Genomic DNA, 20148 nt, shown 5'->3' with positions numbered 1-20148 from the left:
TGCCACCGATCGGCCGAGCGTCCAAACACAACAAACAAATCTGGGGGGCACTTAATGGGCTCGAAGCCGAAATATTCCGCGCAAATGCAGTATAAAGGGTAACACAATGCATCACAGCCGGGAGATTTCTGACTGAGCCAAATCTCTTCGAGCCCCCACGTTAAGTCAGCGGTGCTCAGTCATGACCATTGCGGTGTTTAGGCTCCGAAAGTTCATTCCGTTAAAGCGGGCTCGCCTACATTCACACCCACGCCAATCGTGGCAAACTGCCACCAACTGATCCCCCATTTCTCGACACTCGACCGACCTCGGGCCCATGCCCGCGCTTTGTCGATCGGATGTAATTTAGGAGCAGAGATAGGCTGCGTGAACCCGCCTGCAATATTGATGCCCGCTGCGGAAGATGAGAGCCGTCCCAAAGCACTCATCTCTCACATTCTGGCCAGAACAGACAGCGGAGTGCCGCAGCCTGCGCTGCCACCAGCCATCATCACCGCGCACACAACACGGCCTCACACGGAAAGACAGACTGTGGCGAACCACTGCCGGTCAGGGATTCATCGCAGTGAAAACGAACTCGGCGCCAGAGACCTGCAGACCTGACAGCCGCGCATGCACGGGTCACCGACGGCATGGCTGAGGCACACTAGCTCCAGGCGTCACCAAGTCCGACCCCCGACGTCATCTAGGGCCCGCCTCATATGTGCTGCGCCAGTGTTCTGTATTCTGGCCACTTTAATATATTCATAATGGTTTGCATATGCAGTGATGCATAGCGTTACTAGTGTATTAGAAAAACACTACAAGCATTGTTTCTGGTGTTTTTCTGTGTTAAAGCACTAGAAACATTGTTACTACTGTTTTTCAGCTCCAGTGCCTCAGCCCTCGTCTGTCCGCGACTCACTGGCAGCGGGCCGTTGCCGTCATCAGCTCAACCCTGGTCGTCCCCAGCCTCCTGTTCACGCGTCCGGCGCAGTCAAGCGCCGCCTACCAGACGTCTGCCATCTGCCGGACGCAGCGGAGGCCGCGCGGGGGAGCGCCGGCCGCCAGCTGCCGCCCCGGCCGAGCCCAGCCCGCTCACCTCTCCTTGTCGCGCTTGTCCCGCTCGGCCTGCTCGCGGTCGCGCTCCTCCTGCTCCTTCTCCCGCTCCCTGTCGCGTTCCTTCTCCCGTCCCCTGCCGTGTGTCAGGGACGGTCAGGAGCGCACCGTGGACACACCACAGCTGTGCACCCATCACAGAATGCCCCAGCGCTGTGCACTCTGAGCCGTATATACCAGACTGACGTCAACCTCTGGGCACATTCCGTGCTGATATTTGGCACACTGCAAGCACTTTGTGCTTTTCCCAAACAATCGGGTTGAAAACAGATTTGAATGAACAAGGACAGTGTATCCCAGCCTCAGCATCCTTCGATGTGTGGTTATTCGCCTGCAGCAAAGAACAGTCAACACTCTCCAAGTAATTAATTCAGCGGCATCAGCATGTGGAAACAGCCTGCGCTACATTGTTTATTAGCTCGCGGCCGACGCTGGCCCAAGCCACCTTTTACTCGAAGAGTCCGGAAAGAACCGGGCCCTGGTGGCGGCTGTGCGGCGCCTCACCTCTCACGCTCGCGGTCGTGGCGCTTGTCCCGGTCGCGGCGGGTCTCCTCCTCCGGCCGGTCAAAGTAGGAGCGCGGCCGGCGCTCCCGCTCCCCCTCCTGTCGGCTGGAGAAGGAGGACGGTCAGCCGTGGGAGGAAACGATGCTCGATACTCACTGTCCCCTCCTGTCGGCTGAGGTAGGAGGGCGGCCACCCGAGGGAGGAACCGACATTCCATGCTCACTGTCCACTCTCTTGTCGGTTGGGGAAGGAGGGCGATCAGGTGAGTGGAAGCGACAGTCGACGCTCCCTGTCCCCCCCCCCCCCTCCTGTACGTTGGGGGAGGGATGAATGTCAGGGCTGGGGAGGGATAGCGATCAGGGCTGGGGGAGGGGATGGGGCCAAGCGGGCCACGGGCGCAACCTCGTCGCCCAAGCGCGCCGGTAAGCCCTCGTAACCGGACAAAGAATCAAAGACTCAGCAGTTACCAGTCGCCAACATAAGCCCTCAACGCAGAGCCTCAACATCTTATCCATAAATCAGTTGGGACCCAAAACACATGTGAGTAAAAAGAGCTCAAAGCTGATGGCCTCGACTTCAAGACATAAGGCCTCGTCGCCCCCCCCCCCCCCCCCCCTGCTGACCTCGCCGACAGTCCTGCCGAACTCACCTGAACTTGACACTGTCCCGCCCTCTGACCCCGCCGACTTGGTACCGCCCTGCCCTCTGACCCGCCGACAGTTCCGCCGGGCTCACCTGGACTTGTCGCCGTCCCGGGCGCGATCCTTGTTAGCCGGGACCGGGACGTACTCGCCGACCTCGCCGACAGTTCCGCCGGGCTCACCTGGATTTGTCGCCGTCCCGGGCGCGGTCCTTGTTGGCCGGGACCGGGACGTACTTGCCGACCTCGCCGACAGTTCCGCCGGGCTCACCTGGATTTGTCGCCGTCGCGGGCGCGGTCCTTGTTAGCCGGGCCCGGGACGTACTCGCCGACCTCGCCGACAGTTCCGCCGGGCTCACCTGGGCTTGTCGCCGTCGCGGGCGCGGTCCTTGTTAGCCGGGCCCGGGACGTACTCGCCGACCTCGCCGTAGATGTCCTCGCCGGCCATCTTCTTCTCCTCGGCGGCCCGCTGCTTGTCTTTCTTCTTGAGGCGGCGGCCGGTACGGCCTTGACGCAGGTACGACAGGATCTGCGTAAGCTTGTTGATGACGATGTCGTTGGTGGTCAGCGTTGTAGCTGTCTGAAGAGGACGAGAAGAGAGGCGTTAATGTGGTGGGGGCATTGCCGAAAGTCAAAAGCGACGCAACTACAGCAAGTGGTACTTGCTGTGTTGTTTAAGCATACTTAATGATCATTTACAACCCCACAGTGTTTAACGTGTCGCGCAGGACTGTTGGTACAAATTTTCGGTTTTGGGGGGTCGTCTTGCAAAGCTCTTAACGAGAGCGTGGGAAATTCGTAAATCCATGCTTGAACTGTTTCAAGACGGGCATTTCTACAAATACTTCAAGTGTACACTATGTCGAGTAACCAGGCTACGATATCGTCCCTCAGGGTTGTCAGGTACGACGTGAAATCACCAATGTCTTGGTTTACCACGGCCTTATCGCGTGGAGGAAAGGGGCTGTCTAGCGCGGCAATACTCATGAAAATAATGGGAAAATTAAAAAGATTCACACATTGCCTTGGAACTTTTTTACATCTTCCACAAATAGCTCAAGCAGCATGGCATTTGCTTTTCAAAATTCAGCGGCATGTACTCCACTACATTTGAATGTACTCATGCCGAAGCAAAATAAAAGTGCAATAACGGATGTGCTCTGTGTTATGGACCACAAAAAACATCCTCCGTGCGCCTTATCTGCAGAGTTCATTTCTTTTTTAGCATCTGCTCACCCGAGGAGAAAGCAATTTTAGAGCACCGCGGCAGTCCCGGGTACGTCGTGACTGACTGCGGTGAACAGGGCCGCGGTCAGCCGCCGCGGGGCGACGCAACCCTGCCCGTACCGGCACGGCGCCAGCCCATCTGCGGGCAGTCGGTCTTGCTGCGTCCCCTCCCCCCATCCCCCGATCGGGTGCAGACTACAGAGGGTGTCAGCTCACCTCCACCTGCGGACAGTCGGCTTTGCTGCGTCTCCATCCCTCTCCCCCCCCCCCCCCCCCCCCCTCCATAGGGCGCAGACTAGAGGGTGTCAGCTCACCTCCACCTGCGGACAGTCGGCCTTGCTGCGTCCCCCCTCCCCCCCCCCCCCCTCCTCGATAGGGTGTACACCACAGAGGGCGTCAGCTCACCTCCACCTGCGGACAGTCGGCCTTGCTGCGCACCACCGTGGTCGGGATGTCGAAGTCGACGTACTCCTCGTCCAGGTCGATCCGGTAGGCGGTGCGGCCCGGCAGGAACAGCTCGTTGCGCAGCGGCGGCTTGTCCCGAAACAGTACCCTGCGACCGGGCGGCGGCGATCGGAACGGGACCGGGCCCCAGCAGCGGGACAGGGACACGGTCGATCGCCAGCGACGAGCCAGACCCACCCAGGCACTCCCAGTGACGTCCCAACGTGCCGCCACGCACGACGTCCGGGCCTTCAACATCAGTCACGCCAAATGTGCTTGTGTTCTTAACAGCGCTGGATATTTTTGACAATGGTGCCATCACCAATATAGTTAGAAATGGCCAAGCAAACACCGCAAATGACAATCCCCACCAACGTATCGGCAGCCTTAAATACTGGTGCCGATTGAAGTTGATAAGCTCGAAAGAGAAAGAGGAACAGTGGCTGACCTGTGCACGTTCTTGCCCATCTTGGTCTTGAAGAGGATCTCCTCCTCTTTGGCCTCTTCCTTCTTCTTGTTGTCGACGCCGTCGGCCAGCTGCTCCATCTCGTCCTCGTGCTCCAGCTCCATGGCCTGGATCTCGGACCTCACCTGGCCGCAGACGCGGAACCTCAACCGCAGCCCTCTCTCCATCCGGCCGTCAGGTCTGCCACGTTGTTGTCCCAGCCGCGCGCCGCCCCGCACATCTCAATACGAACCTCACGACGCCCGACGATGGTGGTCTGCTCCCCACCGGCACTGCTAACGCCATCCCGACCACAGACCCAGCCAGAGGCATGGACCACAGACCCAGCCTGGTGCACGGACCACAGACCCAGCCTGGTCCTGGACCACCGGCCCAGCCTAGTCCTCGGACCACAGACCCAGCCTGGTCCCCGACGAGAGACCCAGCCTGGTCCTGGACCACCGACCCAGCCTGGTCCCGGACCACCGGCCCAGCCTAGTCCCCGGACCACAGACCCAGCCTGGTCCACGGACCACAGACACAGCCTGGTCCCTGGACCACCGACCCAGCCTGGTCCCCGGACCACAGGCCCAGCCTAGTCCCCGGACCACAGACCCAGCCTGGTCCACGGACCACAGACCCAGCCTAGTCCACGGACCACAGACTCGGCCCGGGCTCGGACCACAGACGCAGCCTGGTCCACGGACCGTACACAGCCTGGTCCCCGGACGAGAGACCCAGCCTGGTTCCCGGACCAGATAGGTGAGGCTTGCGACGGGCCGGGGCAGACGGCACAAGTCAGGCGTTTCAGGGCGGCACAGGTCAGGCGGTTCAGCACAGCACCGGTCATGCGGTTCGGAACGGCGCAGGTCAGGTCACGGGCTCGGCCGTCAGCCCCCTGTGGGCCTGGTGAGAGGTGACACACGTCACCAGCCACAGTCCCATCAGCCACGGCCGGATCGACACGGCCGGCGCCGGCACAGTCCTGTGGGCGGCGACTCCGTGTCACGCGGCTTACGCGCGGAAATGCCCAGTAGGCGGCTCGCCCAAACTGACTGTGGCATACATAGTACGCTCGATCTCGGGCAGCAGCTCAATACGAAGGGCCGGCGCTGGACTGTAGCGCGACAGACCCAGAGCCGACCCAGAGCCGCCCTGGAGCCGAGCCCGCTGGAGGGGCCGGGCCACCCAGCCACCCATCAGTCCGGCTGAGCCCAATACAGCTAGATCTAGCTTAACGCAGTCCACCTGAGGTAGTCAGGGCGGACGCCGACGGTCCGCTGGCCGTCCAGCGCGGTGGGCAGGAGCGGTGCACACCTTTTGTAGCAGAGCGTAGTCGAGACCCTTCACCAAGTGAGTGTGCTCCATGTCACCACCGAGGAACTTGGACTCCTGGATTTGCTGACGTCGACGCTCGGCCGCGTCCAGGCCCCTGCCGACGGGTCACCGTCACTCAGCTGAATGTCACAGTCCAGTCAGCAGACAACACTGCTACAGGGCGACTGTACTGGCTGGACCAGCTAACTCGAGTACAGGGCGGAGACTGACACCAATGGTAAGTGCAGGCGCGACAGGTGCCGACACCACAAGCCCTGAATCCCATTGACATCTCGATAAGTTATTCATTTTTGCAACAAGCAATAGCCGAGAAAAAAAACTGCCCTGGCGGTCAGCTGCCTGAACAGAAAGAAAACGGCAACAACAACGGACCAACAAAGTTGCTGCCAACTGTGTATGCTGCGAGAGAAAAAAGCTATCCCACGACTCACAGCTCGAGTCGCTCACAACCTGCCGCCTAACACTGCAGGCAGGACACGACACCGACATGCCCGGCGGGCAGCGCCAGGGACGCGCCCACTCACGACTTGAGGTCGGGCGCGACGGCACGGTAGGCGCTGGCCGTGGCCATGGCGTCCTCGGTCTGGTGCGGGAAGTCCGGCACGCCCGCGCCCTCGTCGCCGTCGCGACGCTCCTTGGCGCGGTCGCGGTACTTCTTGGCCAGCTCCGCCATAATGTCGTCCTCGGCGCGCTTCAGCTTGGCGTAGTAGCTGGGGGGAGGTGGGCCGGTGATCGGACGGGCAAGCCCAGGGGCCGCTCGCGGGCTGAGTGCCAGCTGACTGCAGTGGCAGCGCTTCGTATCACGTGACGCAAGTGGAAAATGGAAGGTGCTGAATGACAACGAGGTCTGTGGTCGGGAAAACAAGCCATCTTTTTGGTGCGGATGGAGCATAATTAATTAACCGGTTATCAGCCTCATCAAACCGTCATCACCTGCATACACCTAGAAACGATTGTCGCCTACGCCCTATGCCATCGCGAACATATCCTCCAGATTTGATACACAGACGCACACTTAAGAAATGCGGCCCCATCTCTGATATACCCCAAGACGCTCTACCAGCCCATACCAACAGCCGGCATATCACCGGTCGTCATGCGCCAACCGCGTCCATACAGGCCTACGCCAGCCGCCCCGGCCACTGGCACACTCACCTCTTCTTCTTGCGTCGCTCTTCGGCCTTGTCGATCTTGCCCGAGGTGTCGGGCCGGGCGGCGGCCGGCGTGGCGGCGGGCGGTGCCGTCGCCGGCCCGGCCCGCGGCGTCATCAGCAGCTTGCGGAAGTCGGCATTGGTGAGCCGGGCCGGCCTGCCGACAGACGTTGCGTCACGGCAGGGCGCCACATCGCGCGCGGCACCGACGCACCCTCGCAGGTCGCAAACATCAGATAGAGGCCGGACGCGACCACACCAGATACAGACAGGATAGGCAGGAGGCGGGTGAGCAGGCATGGCTGCACCAGCAGGACGTGCCATCACGTTTCCGACACATGGCATGCTTTCTTGGCATTGTCATGCTGGGACTCAGAAGCTTACATATAAGATTTAGGTTAATAAGACTTCAGCTGAATCTTGGGACACATGTGTTGCATGTTATCAGCTCTCATGTTTCTAAAGGAACACAATCTATGTGTCCACAGTCACCTGAATTTAAAAAATCAGGTACAAGATAGTTATAACAATTGAAGCACATGAAAAAGTGCAGTGCACAAATCCAACTTTACCACAACATGATCCAAGCAATGAAAAAAATTGCCAGAGCTAACAAAAGACTTCGTTCTACCAAGTGTCAGTGTACTTAGCATGAATAAGAAAAAAGGCAATGTATCCCCAGCTCTCACGTAGATTCGACGTTATGTTGTGCGGCACCCGGCGGTGCTGCCGGGTTCGCAAATGGCTCCTCCTCTGTGGAAACAAAGGGACTGGTCACAGAAACACTCTGGCTCAATGTGCTATGATCTAAAGCTGTTCTAATGGACAGAAACACTCTGGCTCAATGTGCTATGATCTAAAGCTGTTCTAATGGACCTAAAAACTAACTCAAATCGATCAGAGCAATGCACTACAAATGTCTGCATACTAAAAACTCTTTGGCAGGCCAAACTTATGCGTGGAATGCTGTTCTTTGAGCAGCAAGGGGAAAAATACCACAACCAGCTGATCAATGACCTGGATGAAATGAAGCACTCCTAATATGAGCAAACAAAAATTATTTAGTGATCAGGGAGAGTGCAAATGACTGAGGCATTTGCCAATGCTGGGCTCAAAATTATGGGTTCAGGCCTGTCAGACTAACAAGATTTGTAATGGCAGTCCATGTGTGAGACCTCACATGATTGCCACAGCCTTCTATATCTTGATTTAATAAAATATCAATGTTAATATGGAAAATATAGTCTATTGATCCCAGAAGAAATTACTTACTTTCAGGCATGACAGTTTATAAGGGTATACAGTCCAATTAAACTATGGCAGACTGCAGGTGCTGTCAAACCTGGAAGAGAGATAACACAATGAGACATACAATGCACAACATCTCAAAATGCATCCAGTAGGGTATGCAGCATATAAATATGGATTCATCTACAGGAATCATGGCTCTCTGGCAGCCCCCAAACTCAATTTGTTGGCACCAATCCATTGCCCTTTGATGCCAGTCCAGACATCTGACCTGCCCAGCCCATTTGTTAAGCCTAAGGTGCTTACATACAGGGTTTCCAGCTGCCCAGCTTGATGCTGATTGGCTGATTTTAGGCAAGGGGATGGACAACAGGCAGTGAGCCTCACCCCACATGTATAGCACAACAAAATATTGACATGCCTGCCACCCAACTGGCCAAAAATTGGAACACTGACAAGGCACAGTGAGTATTAAGCATGACACTTCCATGCACCCTTGAAACATTGCCAATACTAGGACAACCAAATCTGGGGAATCTGGGTATCATTGCCCCACTATTGTGGACCTCTGTGGGAAGCAAAATTGAAATGACTTAAGGTTTAATGCACTAGAGCCATCAAAAATTTGTGCATCAGTGGAAATAAAATCACTGGTTGTGACACAAAAATACAGGAAAGGGAAATGAAATACACCTATGTAATTTAGTGCATGGCTGTATCCTATGGCCCATATTACCCAAAATGGAAGCTGATTGCATTGCACTGGAGAATTACTGAAAGAAGTAACTGATGACCATGGACCTCAGCTACAGCACCATGATCAGATTCCATTTAGTGACATATTATAAGCTGCAAGATGAAACATAGCGCGCTCAAGGTGAATTCACATTCTGACGTCAACCATTTGCGATGAGCAGACAGCAAGCTTTGCCATAGCTAACCGTGCACACACACCCACACACGCTAGTTAAGGCGTTAGCACTAAAAGCACTTCACGATAAAATTTTCGACAATGATGAACGTCATTATTAAATATAGAATCTCAGCCCACATTCACCATCCCCACGTACCCCCTCACTGAACCCTCACAGCACACAACACAGACCTCGCATCAACAGCGCCCTATGTGCGCAATAATTGACATAAGATTCATGTTAAAGTACAGCTACTTTGCTTTGCAGCGCATCAATCATAAGGTATTCCGTGCTACAAGACTGCGACGAAACAAAGCCATGTAATTGATCATTAAAGACATGTATCCGTTCCAAAATTAGTTACTTTCTGACACTTAAGCGTTAGTTGACACGCTCGCTGCGTTATATTTCTACACTTTGTTTCCAAAAATCTTACCGCGTTTTAGTTTTCCGGCTCTACTTGCGCCTACAAGACATTACTTAGCTAATCAAACAATCGCTCTGGCAAAGAAAGTTAACACGAAATATGTCTTTTCCAAGTAGGTACTAAAACAATTTTGCATTTACTTTTCCATCAGACTGCGACAATTGATTGCTGTGCTTATGTTCTGAAAATATATATTTCGAAAACTGTGGAGCTTCGTCGCAAATGACCGAGGGGCGTCTGAATCGTCGGCAGGCGTTGTTTACATCACACAACACGCGTGTGCAGCTTCGCCGGGTCTTGGATCGTTTGTTGCGTTCTCAAGCACATGAACTTGAACACTAGATTGAAATATTCTTTTTGGAGCTGATGAAGAATTGCACTTGAAAGATTTTGTTTTTCCTCCGTTTCCTTCCATACAACGCCATAGTGCGATGCGAAGTAGACATTCACGTAGTGCACTGGTACGCCCCCTCCCCCCGTTATTGGAAACATTGCGTACATTCATGTTTTTGTGAAGACATGTTTAAAACTGAAATTCGACCTAGACACGTAAAATCGAATAAATCGAGAACATGCATTGGCTTATGCCATACACGGAATCTAATTAAGAGGAATTAACTAGGTTTTCAACAAAAATGCGGCGTCTTATCTTCTAAATTCCTGTATGTGCCCTTGATGTCAAATTTTTCCAAAGTAGCATGTGTGTAAGAGGGGAGGGACGGGAGAAGATTCCGCGCTGTCAAGCCTCTACCGTTCATAATGGTGGTCTTTCGTCAATTTGTGCAGTGCAGTGGTTCGGAGTTTGGAATGTTTTATCCAGCACAGGGACAAACGCGATCTACAACTCGACCCAAATATACTATTGTTGGTTACCTTTGCGAACCGGGCAGCATTTCAACCGGTTAGACAACATTTGCATGCCATGTAATGAAGCCTGCGTTCCCTCGGCGCGGCGTTGATGCGGGGTGGGGCGCGGAAATTTTGACGCACGGGGGTTGCTAATAAGTTACGTTACGCATTTTTTGCCATTTTCAGCCCTCCAGTTGCGCACCGGTTATGCCGGATGAACGTTCCCATGGCAAAGCCTGTCACAAAAATATGAATAGATCTGACGTCTCTGAAAGGTAACGCCCGTTTGGGCCCACAGCGTAAATTTACGCTGTTTAAACGCTGCCCACTTCACATTGTGATGCTTCGTTTAAGCTCCATCAAACTCCCTGCCCGCCCCATGCACAACGTAATATATGGATGGCCGCTGCCAGGTTTTCATACCTGATACGAGGTTGTGTCCTAGCGTGGGAGTCCACGGTCCTAATGATGATAGATTAATAAAGTTGCCTGCGGGACGAAGCTTTTTGGGTCATGCCCCCGGAGATGGTTGGGCGTGGATTTTGACGGTTTATGACATCCGTGGGGTTTTGAAACTTGCAAATGGGTCCTGGAAACATGTAAATGAGATACCGAGAAAACGATGGAAGAGACCCAACATCTACTCGACGAAAAGATGGATTCCAAAACTAATTTCTAAACTGCTGCTACTAAAGGATGAAATAGTGAGACTCTCCTCCATCTGACGTTTCAGCTTGCATTTCTGGCACGCGATGTTGACGAGTCTGTCTCTTTCAGTCGAGCTTGGCGTGAACAAACCGGTCGGGATGACACCGGCTCCAGACTCCGGGCCAGGAGAATGTGACTGATAACTTCATCAAAGAAAACAGGGTGGCGGTGTTCAGCAAATCATATTGTCCATTTTGTGAACAGGTAGGCAGCCCTCACACTTATCATATCTCATTCCTTGACCTCGCCACAACTACAAGCGTCTTTTTTCGCACTGTGTGGTACCAGACCGCCGGATTCTTTCCTGCCATTCCTGTAAGGCCCACGCGATGCCCACAGCTGGACTGTGTGTTCCGACAGGCACCTGACCTTTACGGCGAATTGGTCAAGGGATCTTGAGCTGCCTCGGTGACATGATCTGACGGTTGGCTTGTGGTCGTGTCATGACTTGGTAGTGCACAGTCGGCCACGGTAACTTCGATGGCGCCTAGGGTGTCTCTCAGCCCGTGACCTGTTCTGAGCTTTTGACGGCATGGAGTTTTTATATTTGAATTACATTTTAAGGCCACTGGAAATTTAGTTTTTGTCTTCTTTCGCAGGTGAAGGAATTGTTCAGAAACCATAATATACCATACGAAGCACTCGAGCTAGACGTTGTCGGTAAGTGGAGCACGTTACCAAGAGTTGTCTATTAGAAATAGAACCGCTTGAACTGGCACAAATGCTTCTTGAACGGAGCCCATAAACTGAACAATATCTGCAGCAATATGTGGGACATCTACGACGATAAGTTTCAAAAATGTTTTGTCACGCTTGTTAAAAGCTCACGGCGAGACGTGTACTCCCTCAAAATACGCGAACTCGAGAAGTCGACGTTTGATCAAGAGATGAGAGCAAAATGTAGGATATAGTTATTTGGTCGCTCATGGATCGTTATGACCGTCGCAATAGATTAGCACGAAAGCCTGTCTGCCTTAGATCATCTCGACCAGCTTCTCAAGTCCTAATGTCACACTTCACCTCGAAGAGACGTCGACATGTCTACGTTTGCCCTCAACAGTGTGGCGCTGTGAATGACATTGATCCGGATTCTCGACATTTCAAGGCTATGCTGATGCTTAGACAGAGCATAACATCGTGGTTTACCGGTCAGCGGTCCCTTGATGTGATTTGTAAACCATCGTAACGAGTAAATATGAAAGCCTGGAGGAGGGGGGGGGGGGGGGCATGCCACCTCCTGGCTGTGTCACTGTCGGTAGCAGAAGGTGATCATAATCTTTTAGTCACGAAATGTCGCGTGTCCCGGTCATTGCGCTGCATAATGCACTACCGTTGTACGCGTGCGTTCTGCTCCTGCTGCGTGCGCACAACACACGAAACGGCCGCTCATGGCCGATACCCTTTGGGGGAGTTGATCCCCCCGGGCCCTTGCGTCGTGGTCGGGACGTGAGTTTTCTTGCGTTGCGCACTGTCCCGTTTGCTTGGCAGCTGACTCCATCCCCACGAATAAGTGCGTTGATAATTTGATTTGCACCACTATGACGAAATTTTGATATTAAATGGCTCATAAAAACAACAAAGAACAACCGAAATGTTGCGGTTTTGCTCGTTTCGGTTCGGCTCACGACTTGGTAATGTGGTCTTGTCTCTGCCTTGGTTACGGGAACCACGGATCCATTTGGGTGCGGAACTAGGGAGCAAAACTGTTGTTACTAAGTCCATTTAGAAGATTCTGGTAGAGCGCTCGGAGGGAACCTGGCCATCATAAATAGGAGGCCGCACAGACCCATAGCACTGCAAGGTGTCACTGCCGACAGAGAATGGTGCTGCCATCCAGAGTGTGCTGCTGGAGCGGACGGGCCAGAAGTCGGTCCCCAGCGTGTTCATCAACGGCCGACATCTGGGCGGCTGCGACACAACAATCCAGGTGAGGACGGGCAGGGTCGTCTCTGGCCTTGACCGGCAGTGTCAGGTATGCTGACAGCTAAATCCCTACGCAAGTTGCAGCTGATGCCTGCTGGTGCTGGTGTTTGACGGTGTTGCAGCTGGTGTTTGATGGAACTTCGGTGCCATCTGGTACAGTCAGTGAAAATATGACACAGTGCGGTATTCGTGCCAGAGTCATACGCGGCAGGCATGCACGTGTGGTATTTCACGGAGCTTCTGTCTTGAACTGGTACTCGAGCTGGTTTCATTGGGGACTGAGGTCACGCTGGCAGCTCGCGGAGCGGCTCTAGTGTGGGGCAGACTGCGCCGCATTACACCGCTGCCCGGCGGGTGGGGCGTTACTGGAACGCCGGCGCCTAGCCTGTCACCGTTTGAGAACGGCGGGAGGGGATTGAAAATCCGCTATGTTTTGACTTGATTACATTGAATCTGAAGCTTAAAATGTAACAACGGCCGCGATGACTTTTTCAAAAGTCCTGTCAGAATCGATCAGCACGAGAACGGCCTGGGGACTGAGTGAATTGACCAGGGTCACTGCTACACCGGTCCCGGTAGTGTGCGAAGTGTGGGGCCGGCCAACGCTAACCTTTATTCCGGTAAGTCGAACGCTTGCATGACGCTTTTCGGTGATCACCGTCCGTTTGATTCTTGTCGGCCGTCTCTAAAGAAGTTCAGGCAGGTCTATTGTAGCCTACCTGACGCAAAACAATTAGCCACAGCTTCAACCCCCCCCCCCCCCTAAACACACACAAATAAATAAATTTATAAATAAACGGCAAGACAAAGGGTCTCCAGTTGACAGCATATCTGCTTTGTAGACTCGCGTCATGCACTTGGTGGGCCCGACAGACGGCAGACCCAGCACGGCTCACTCGCACCGTGGACCATCCGTACGCTCCGAGCGCAGTGTGACCGCTCGCTGTGATGTCACCACCTCACCAGCCGCGGCTGGCACGTTTCGGCGAGACAAGCCCGCCTGACAGACGCAGGCTAATTTCGACAGACTAGGAGCAAACTAAAAACGCTCCGCTGCGAGCCCATCCAACCCAGCCTAAGCGGTGTCGTGGCACCGCTGTGTGTCCGATCAGTGTGCTGACTGCACGGCGTGTGCGCCTGGCAGGCGCAGGCGGACGGCCGGCTGCAGGCGTTGCTGAACGCCGGCGCCGGCGACGCCCAGTACGACTACGACCTGGTGGTGATCGGCGGCGGCTCGGGCGGACTGGCCTGCAGCAAGGAGGCGGCCCGGCTGGGCGCGCGCGTCGCCCTCTGCGACTTCGTCAAGCCCTCACCGCAGGTGGGCGCGCTGTCCTCCGGCCGCCGGGACGGCCCGGGGGGTCAGCTTGACCGCGGCAGCGGGTGCGGCTGTACTTGAGCCTTGTGAGAGACTGTCTCTGGCTTCTACATGTGACGCTGCTTAGTGCAGTTGCCAGCGTTGCCTACAGAGGAAAATATTTTAGCCGCGGTGTTGTTCTGGCGCCCCCTTCTTCCCCATGTTCCTCATCCTCCCTCCCCCGTGCCCGTCATAGGGGACCACTTGGGGGCTAGGTGGCACGTGTGTCAACGTCGGCTGCATCCCCAAGAAGCTGATGCACCAGGCCAGCCTGCTAGGCGAGGCGATGGGCGACGCCGAGAAGTTCGGATGGTCGGTCGATGCCCGTGAGTTGTGCGCGCTTGACATCGCCTGGCAGCAGCGCAAAACAGACGGCCGTGTCAATAAGCAGCGTTGTTTAGGTGGTGCCAACTCAGGAGCGAGCAGTCCTTTACACCCGGGGCTCTTCGTGTAAACAGCTTTTGAAACGAAATTCAATGCCCTCTCCATTCCGCCCATTCGTTTCCAAGATTATTCCTTCGTTGCTTGTTAACTTCATAAGCTATTGAATCAACGAAAGATTCGCATGTTTATACAACACTTGTTGCGTTTCTCGCAGTGGAGCAGCTTCACAGCATGCGCCTTCCCCTAGCCTCGGATATCCGCATAATTAAATGATCTCGATTGGTCAAGACGAAGCAGCAGCCACTGACAAAACCACCATCCGTGATGCCGTTTCCAGACCAGCACAATTGGGAGAAGATGGTGGAGGCCATTCACGCGCACATCGCGTCACTCAACTGGGGGCTACAAGGTGCAGCTGCGCGAGCGGCGTGTCACGTACCTGAACGCATACGCCGAGTTCGTGGACGCCCACACGCTTCGGGTAGGCCTGCTGCAGTCGCAGTATGCACTAAGTGTGCGAGTCGTGGGTTTACGGCGCACTCAGCTACTGAGGCCATTTGACGTTGCCTGCCTCTTGCCCTGGCGGGAGAGCGGGAACCGCGGGAATTGAAACACATGTGATGATAAAATGTTTGTAGTGATTGGTGGCAAACGCGAAGGGGCTGATTGTCAGAATTATTTTGCCCGCAGAAATTTTGCTGATCTCGACTACGCGAGCTTAGTTTTGAATGAAAACACTTGAATATATATATATATATATATATATATATATATATATATATATATATATATATATATCGAATTCTGTAGAGACGCTCACCTGTCCAGCCATACAACTAAAACGCCTTTATGCCTTTTCTCTCACCTCCGGCAACGTTCGATTAAGATAAAATATGTGCCCAAGTAACAGCCAGCATTCCAAAGCACCCTTTCGTAATGAGTTTTTAAATCTTCCGAATGTGTCGTCTCGTGTCTCTTGATAATAAGTAATGTTATGTGGGATAGTTATGATATTAAAACAATCGTTAGATACACTTATGATAGTTGTTAGATAGATATTTCCTATCATTCGCGTGGCAATGGATATTTCCCAGCTCAAGCAAGCTGCTCTGAAATCCACTTGAAGCAAAATGAAGTTCCTCTCAATATTTTCGAAGCATCTTGCAATCATTCAAAGATAACACGCGCTTGGCGATGTGGAGGCGTTTCGGTTCACAATTTAGACTATGATTTTCGTAACTTCAGCCCAAGGCACTACGACATTTACGCAACGTCTTGTGATGGCTAAAAAATAACATTCGCTTGACACTTGCGGAAGTGTCTCATTTCACAAGTTAGACCATGGTTTTCGTACCTTCAACTTAAGGCACTCCTACAAGACACTCATACAGTCCTGGAACATTTTGTAATGATTCCAAAAATAATATGCGCCAGAGCTTTGTGAAGGTGTCTCACTTCATCACTTGAAGTTATTCTTCACTTAAGCTCAATGTTCTTGTACATGCCGGTGTCCTGGCTGAGGTATGATGTCAAACGTTGGCTATGACGACGACCACGTTCATCACTCACTTAAGGAACCCGTTCGTGACAGGAACTCGCATCGGGACGGAGCCTCCGTCCACGCACGCACTAAGGTGAATTCCGTCAGGGTCTCACAAGACTTGCATTCACCAAATCCCGCGCATGCGCTGCGTACACGGTCAAACGGTGACGTGAGCGCCCCTCCCCCCCCCCCCTCCCCTTCCTCTTCCGCCGCCGCAGACGGTCGACAAGAAGTCTCGCGAGCGTCTGATCACGGCGAAGCACGTGGTGCTGGCGACGGGCGGCCGGCCGCGGCTGCCGGACATCCCGGGCGCGGCCGAGCTCGGCATCACCAGCGACGACCTCTTCTCACTGCCCAGCTCGCCCGGCCGCACGCTGGTCGTCGGCGCCAGCTACATCGCGCTCGAGTGCGCCGGGTTCCTGCGCGGCCTCGGCCTCGACGTCACCGTCATGGTGCGCTCCATTCTGCTGCGCGGCTTCGACCAGCAGATGGCCGAGCTGGTGGGCGAGCACCTGGTGCGGCGGGGCGTGCGCCTGCTGCGCCCGTGCGTGCCGACGCAGCTGGAGCGGCCCGACCCGGACGGACAGATCCAGGTGAGCGCGCCCACCGGCCGGCCGCCCTCTCCTTACCCGGAGCGAGCTTTGAGAATGCCGAGGACGGTCGATGTATTGTGAGCCAGGCCGGACGGATTTCACTTGAGCAGCGAGACAGCTATCAACAAGGGTGTAGTTTCGCAAATGATTGGGGACGAGGGAGGAGGCTGAACATAAAACAACGGAGAACCGCATTCACAAACTACACTAATAAGCGAGTTTCTCCTCGGACTTGCCCCCCGTTTTTCTCAAAGTTGGGGGAGGGTCTGAAGCTCAACTTGGAGATGCGTCACCCACGCCCAAAATGAATAGGACACTACTTCTCTCGTTCTCAACATGAGGGGCCCGGCCCGACCTGACCGTCATGCAGTGCAGACACTTACGATTCTGCGTTCACGGATGGTACCTTCATGTAGTCTTTACCACTAAAAGATACTATTCGTGGAAAGCTATGATGTATAATTTGGAAGGAAGGTCTCCGCATATAGCACGTTAGAGCAGACATGGTTGATGGCATGATTTGTCTGCAACATCCGCCCCGCACCGTACAATCCGGTTGAAAAATGCAGTCCGGCTCCCGCTGGCGTCAGGTGGCGGCTCAGACCGCCGATGGCGAGACGCTGCACGAGGAGTACGACACGGTGCTGTTCGCCATCGGACGCACCGCCTGCACGGCCAACATCGGCCTCGACAAGCTGGGCGTCCAGTTGGCGGCCAAGTGAGAGGCGCGCGCCGCCAGACGGGCCGCCAACGCGGCCGGCGCGGCGGTTCGTGCAGGGACGGGGTCGCCCGCTGCGCTCGGCGGGGCGTCGACTGGCGCGCCGGTGGATCGCGGGCTCATACGAACCAGCAAACCGTGCGGCGTCTCGGGTGGCTGTTGGGTTTCAGATGTTTTACTCCCCCCCCCCCCCCCCCCGCGGACGTTGGGAAATGATCGCCGCTGCGGTCTGGGGAGTGCACAGCGCTGTGTCGCCGTCCAGCATGTAACGGCGTCCAGCGCGCGGCGATCATTCGCCGAGCGCTGCGAGTGGGGAGGCGTGTGCACGCTGGCACGCGGCGGCTCGAGCGTGCCGTGCCGTACCCCGGCAGGGACGGCAAGGTGCTGTGCGACGAGGCGGAGCAGTCGAGCGTGCCGCATGTGTACGCCGTCGGCGACATGCTGAGTGGCCGGCCGGAGCTGACGCCGGTGGCCATACAGGCCGGCCGTCTGCTGGCCAGGGTGAGCACGCCGCCAGGCGCGGCCGTGGACAGCCGATACGGTGTGGTGCGTACAGGGTCGGTGTTAAATGACGAGTCGAGCCAGGCCGGATCGTTGATGTTCGTGATCACATTGGATGTACTCCTACCTGACTTAATGTAATGCAACCTAACCCATTAAAGTCATATAAGCTAAGGCCACGAGGTCAGATATGTTGTACTGATTTTAAAAAAACTCAGAGCATGTGATTTTATCATGGCCGAAATAGACTTCAGCTCTATAATGTCTGATGTTCTGCTTAGTTTTGTGCGGATCGTAAGCCGCCAAAGGACACTTTGCTGAGGGACTTGTCAAAGCGTCTACGGCCTCTGTTACTGGTGCTCTATTTGTCTCGAGTTCTGGCCACTAGCTTCCAGAAATGTCTCCAAAATATGAGGAACGATAAAGGCAGTATGCAGTTGGTGCCATGCAATGTCCAACAGCGGCCTACCCCCGCCCTTTATTGGCAAAGTCGGCTAGCTCGCCGGGGTCGGCGACGTCTAATTGGCAAGCCCTACCTCCGAACTCGCAGCCAATGGTGTAGCCGCCGCCGTTAGTGCGGTGGCGCGGGGCCTCCGGCAGCGGTGACCGTCGTTGCCCCCAGTCTAGCTTTTCCGTCCAATGATCCGCGTGCGCCGGCATTGGCACCAGGGGAATGCGTGTTTGTGAGCATGGATGAATGCTTTCTTGCACCATTGGACTGTGGCATTGCAAGCGTAGGAGCGCACCTCGCTAGCTACTGTCCATGCCTCCCTTCCTTTGCGGGCCCCTGTTTGAACCAGCCAGGCCGTCGCCTCACCGCGCCGTCACGACTGGTCGGACACTGAGCCCCCACCCCCTCAGCGGCTGGTGACCGGCGCCACCGCGCTCACCGACTACACCAACGTACCGACCACGGTGTTCACGCCGGTCGAGTACGGCTGCGTGGGTCTCTCGGAGGAGGCGGCGGTCGAGCGCTACGGCGAGCACGACGTCGAGGTGTACCACCAGTACTTCACGCCGCTCGAGCACACGGTGCCGCAGCGTGACGAGAACGCCTCCTACGGCAAGCTGGTGTGCGTCAAGAGCCAGCAGGTGAGTCACGGACGGCGCCGGGCGGGGCAGAGGTAGGCGCGGGCCCGGACGACGGGCGGAGTGGAGGGCCGTCTGCTGCACACGCGATCAGCCTTTAAAGTCTGGACCGTGATGACTGTAGTCCTTCATATGCTCAGATTTAGCTCGTACGACAGCACAACATCGATGCGAAACCCGTGTATGTTTGGTGGCGTTTGGGGTCGGAATGGATCGATGCTCCTCATCGATCACACCATACTATACGGGTGTAATGTCGGGCTAGGCGTGGTAAGAGCGTAATCCAGAGCGGCTGACGTGCGGCCAGCAGCTGCACGGGGCGTGTGAGAACGTAGAGATATCTGCCTGCCGCGACGCCGCCGTTCCTCCGCGGGTCGGCCGAGCCGTCTGGCGGCCGACCGGCCGGCCCAGAACTGAGCCCTGCCACCGGCCAGCAGGAGCGCGTGGTGGGCTTCCACCTGGTGGCGCCGCACGCCGGCGAGGTCACGCAGGGCTACGCCGTGGCCATGCGGCTGGGCGCCACCAAGGCTGATCTGGACGGCGCCGTGGGCATCCACCCGACCGTGGCGGAGGTGGGTCCCCCGGTCCGGAGTCGGCCGACTGGCCGGCGCTGCGGCGCGACGGCCGGACAGGGTTCAGTTCACGGTCCGGTCAGCTGATGGATGTGGTCCGACCGTGCTAATTTTGTCGCGGATTTTATTGAGGTGTTTCTGTGGGATTCGTGATGTCGTTTTTATCATCGTGATGAGCCTCGTCGGTCTTTTTACTCTCTACTACTGTCAAGGACTGACGACAAATGGGTACGGCCGTAAATACGACATTTTGGCCCCCGGGGCCATTGCGCCACCAATTCACCGACAGCCTGATCCCTGTCCGCAGCAATTCACGTTCATGTTCATCACCAAGTCGTCGGGCGCCAGCAGCAAGTCGACGGGCTGCTGAGGCTAGTGTCGCCGGCGCCGCGCGGTCCCGGCCGGGCCGGGGCCGCGCCGCCGGCCGCCGCCCCTGCACGGCTGACGGCCTCCGCGCGCCCCCCGGCGCCGCATGACG

The 20148-nt window shown here is 55.5% G+C and overlaps 1 protein-coding gene and 1 pseudogene across 1 annotated transcript in view; one reads left to right on the top strand and one right to left on the bottom strand.

Moving 5' to 3' along the window:
• Window positions 1–9190, bottom strand: part of LOC119092076 (protein Red) — a 22478-nt gene extending 13288 nt beyond the window's left edge. The window contains exons 1-11 of the mRNA XM_037215042.1: window positions 9166–9190; window positions 8120–8189; window positions 7537–7600; window positions 6852–7004; window positions 6221–6406; window positions 5676–5790; window positions 4362–4504; window positions 3875–4022; window positions 2602–2822; window positions 1603–1707; window positions 1082–1174 (exon numbers count right to left, since the gene is read on the bottom strand). Of these exons, the coding sequence (XP_037070937.1) occupies window positions 1082–1174; window positions 1603–1707; window positions 2602–2822; window positions 3875–4022; window positions 4362–4504; window positions 5676–5790; window positions 6221–6406; window positions 6852–7004; window positions 7537–7600; window positions 8120–8129 (1238 nt within the window). The 5' untranslated portion in view covers window positions 8130–8189; window positions 9166–9190. The remainder of the gene's footprint in view (window positions 1–1081; window positions 1175–1602; window positions 1708–2601; window positions 2823–3874; window positions 4023–4361; window positions 4505–5675; window positions 5791–6220; window positions 6407–6851; window positions 7005–7536; window positions 7601–8119; window positions 8190–9165) is intronic.
• On the top strand, window positions 8952–20054 carry LOC119092345 (thioredoxin reductase SEP1-like; annotated as a pseudogene).
• Window positions 20055–20148: the final 94 nt, after the last annotated feature.

The sequence above is a fragment of the Pollicipes pollicipes genome, unplaced genomic scaffold (genome assembly GCF_011947565.3).
Source record: "Pollicipes pollicipes isolate AB1234 unplaced genomic scaffold, Ppol_2.1 Scaffold_3447;HRSCAF=4054_pilon_pilon_pilon, whole genome shotgun sequence".
NCBI classification, from domain to species: domain Eukaryota; kingdom Metazoa; phylum Arthropoda; class Thecostraca; order Pollicipedomorpha; family Pollicipedidae; genus Pollicipes; species Pollicipes pollicipes.
This window is presented reverse-complemented; position numbering and strand designations above follow the sequence as displayed.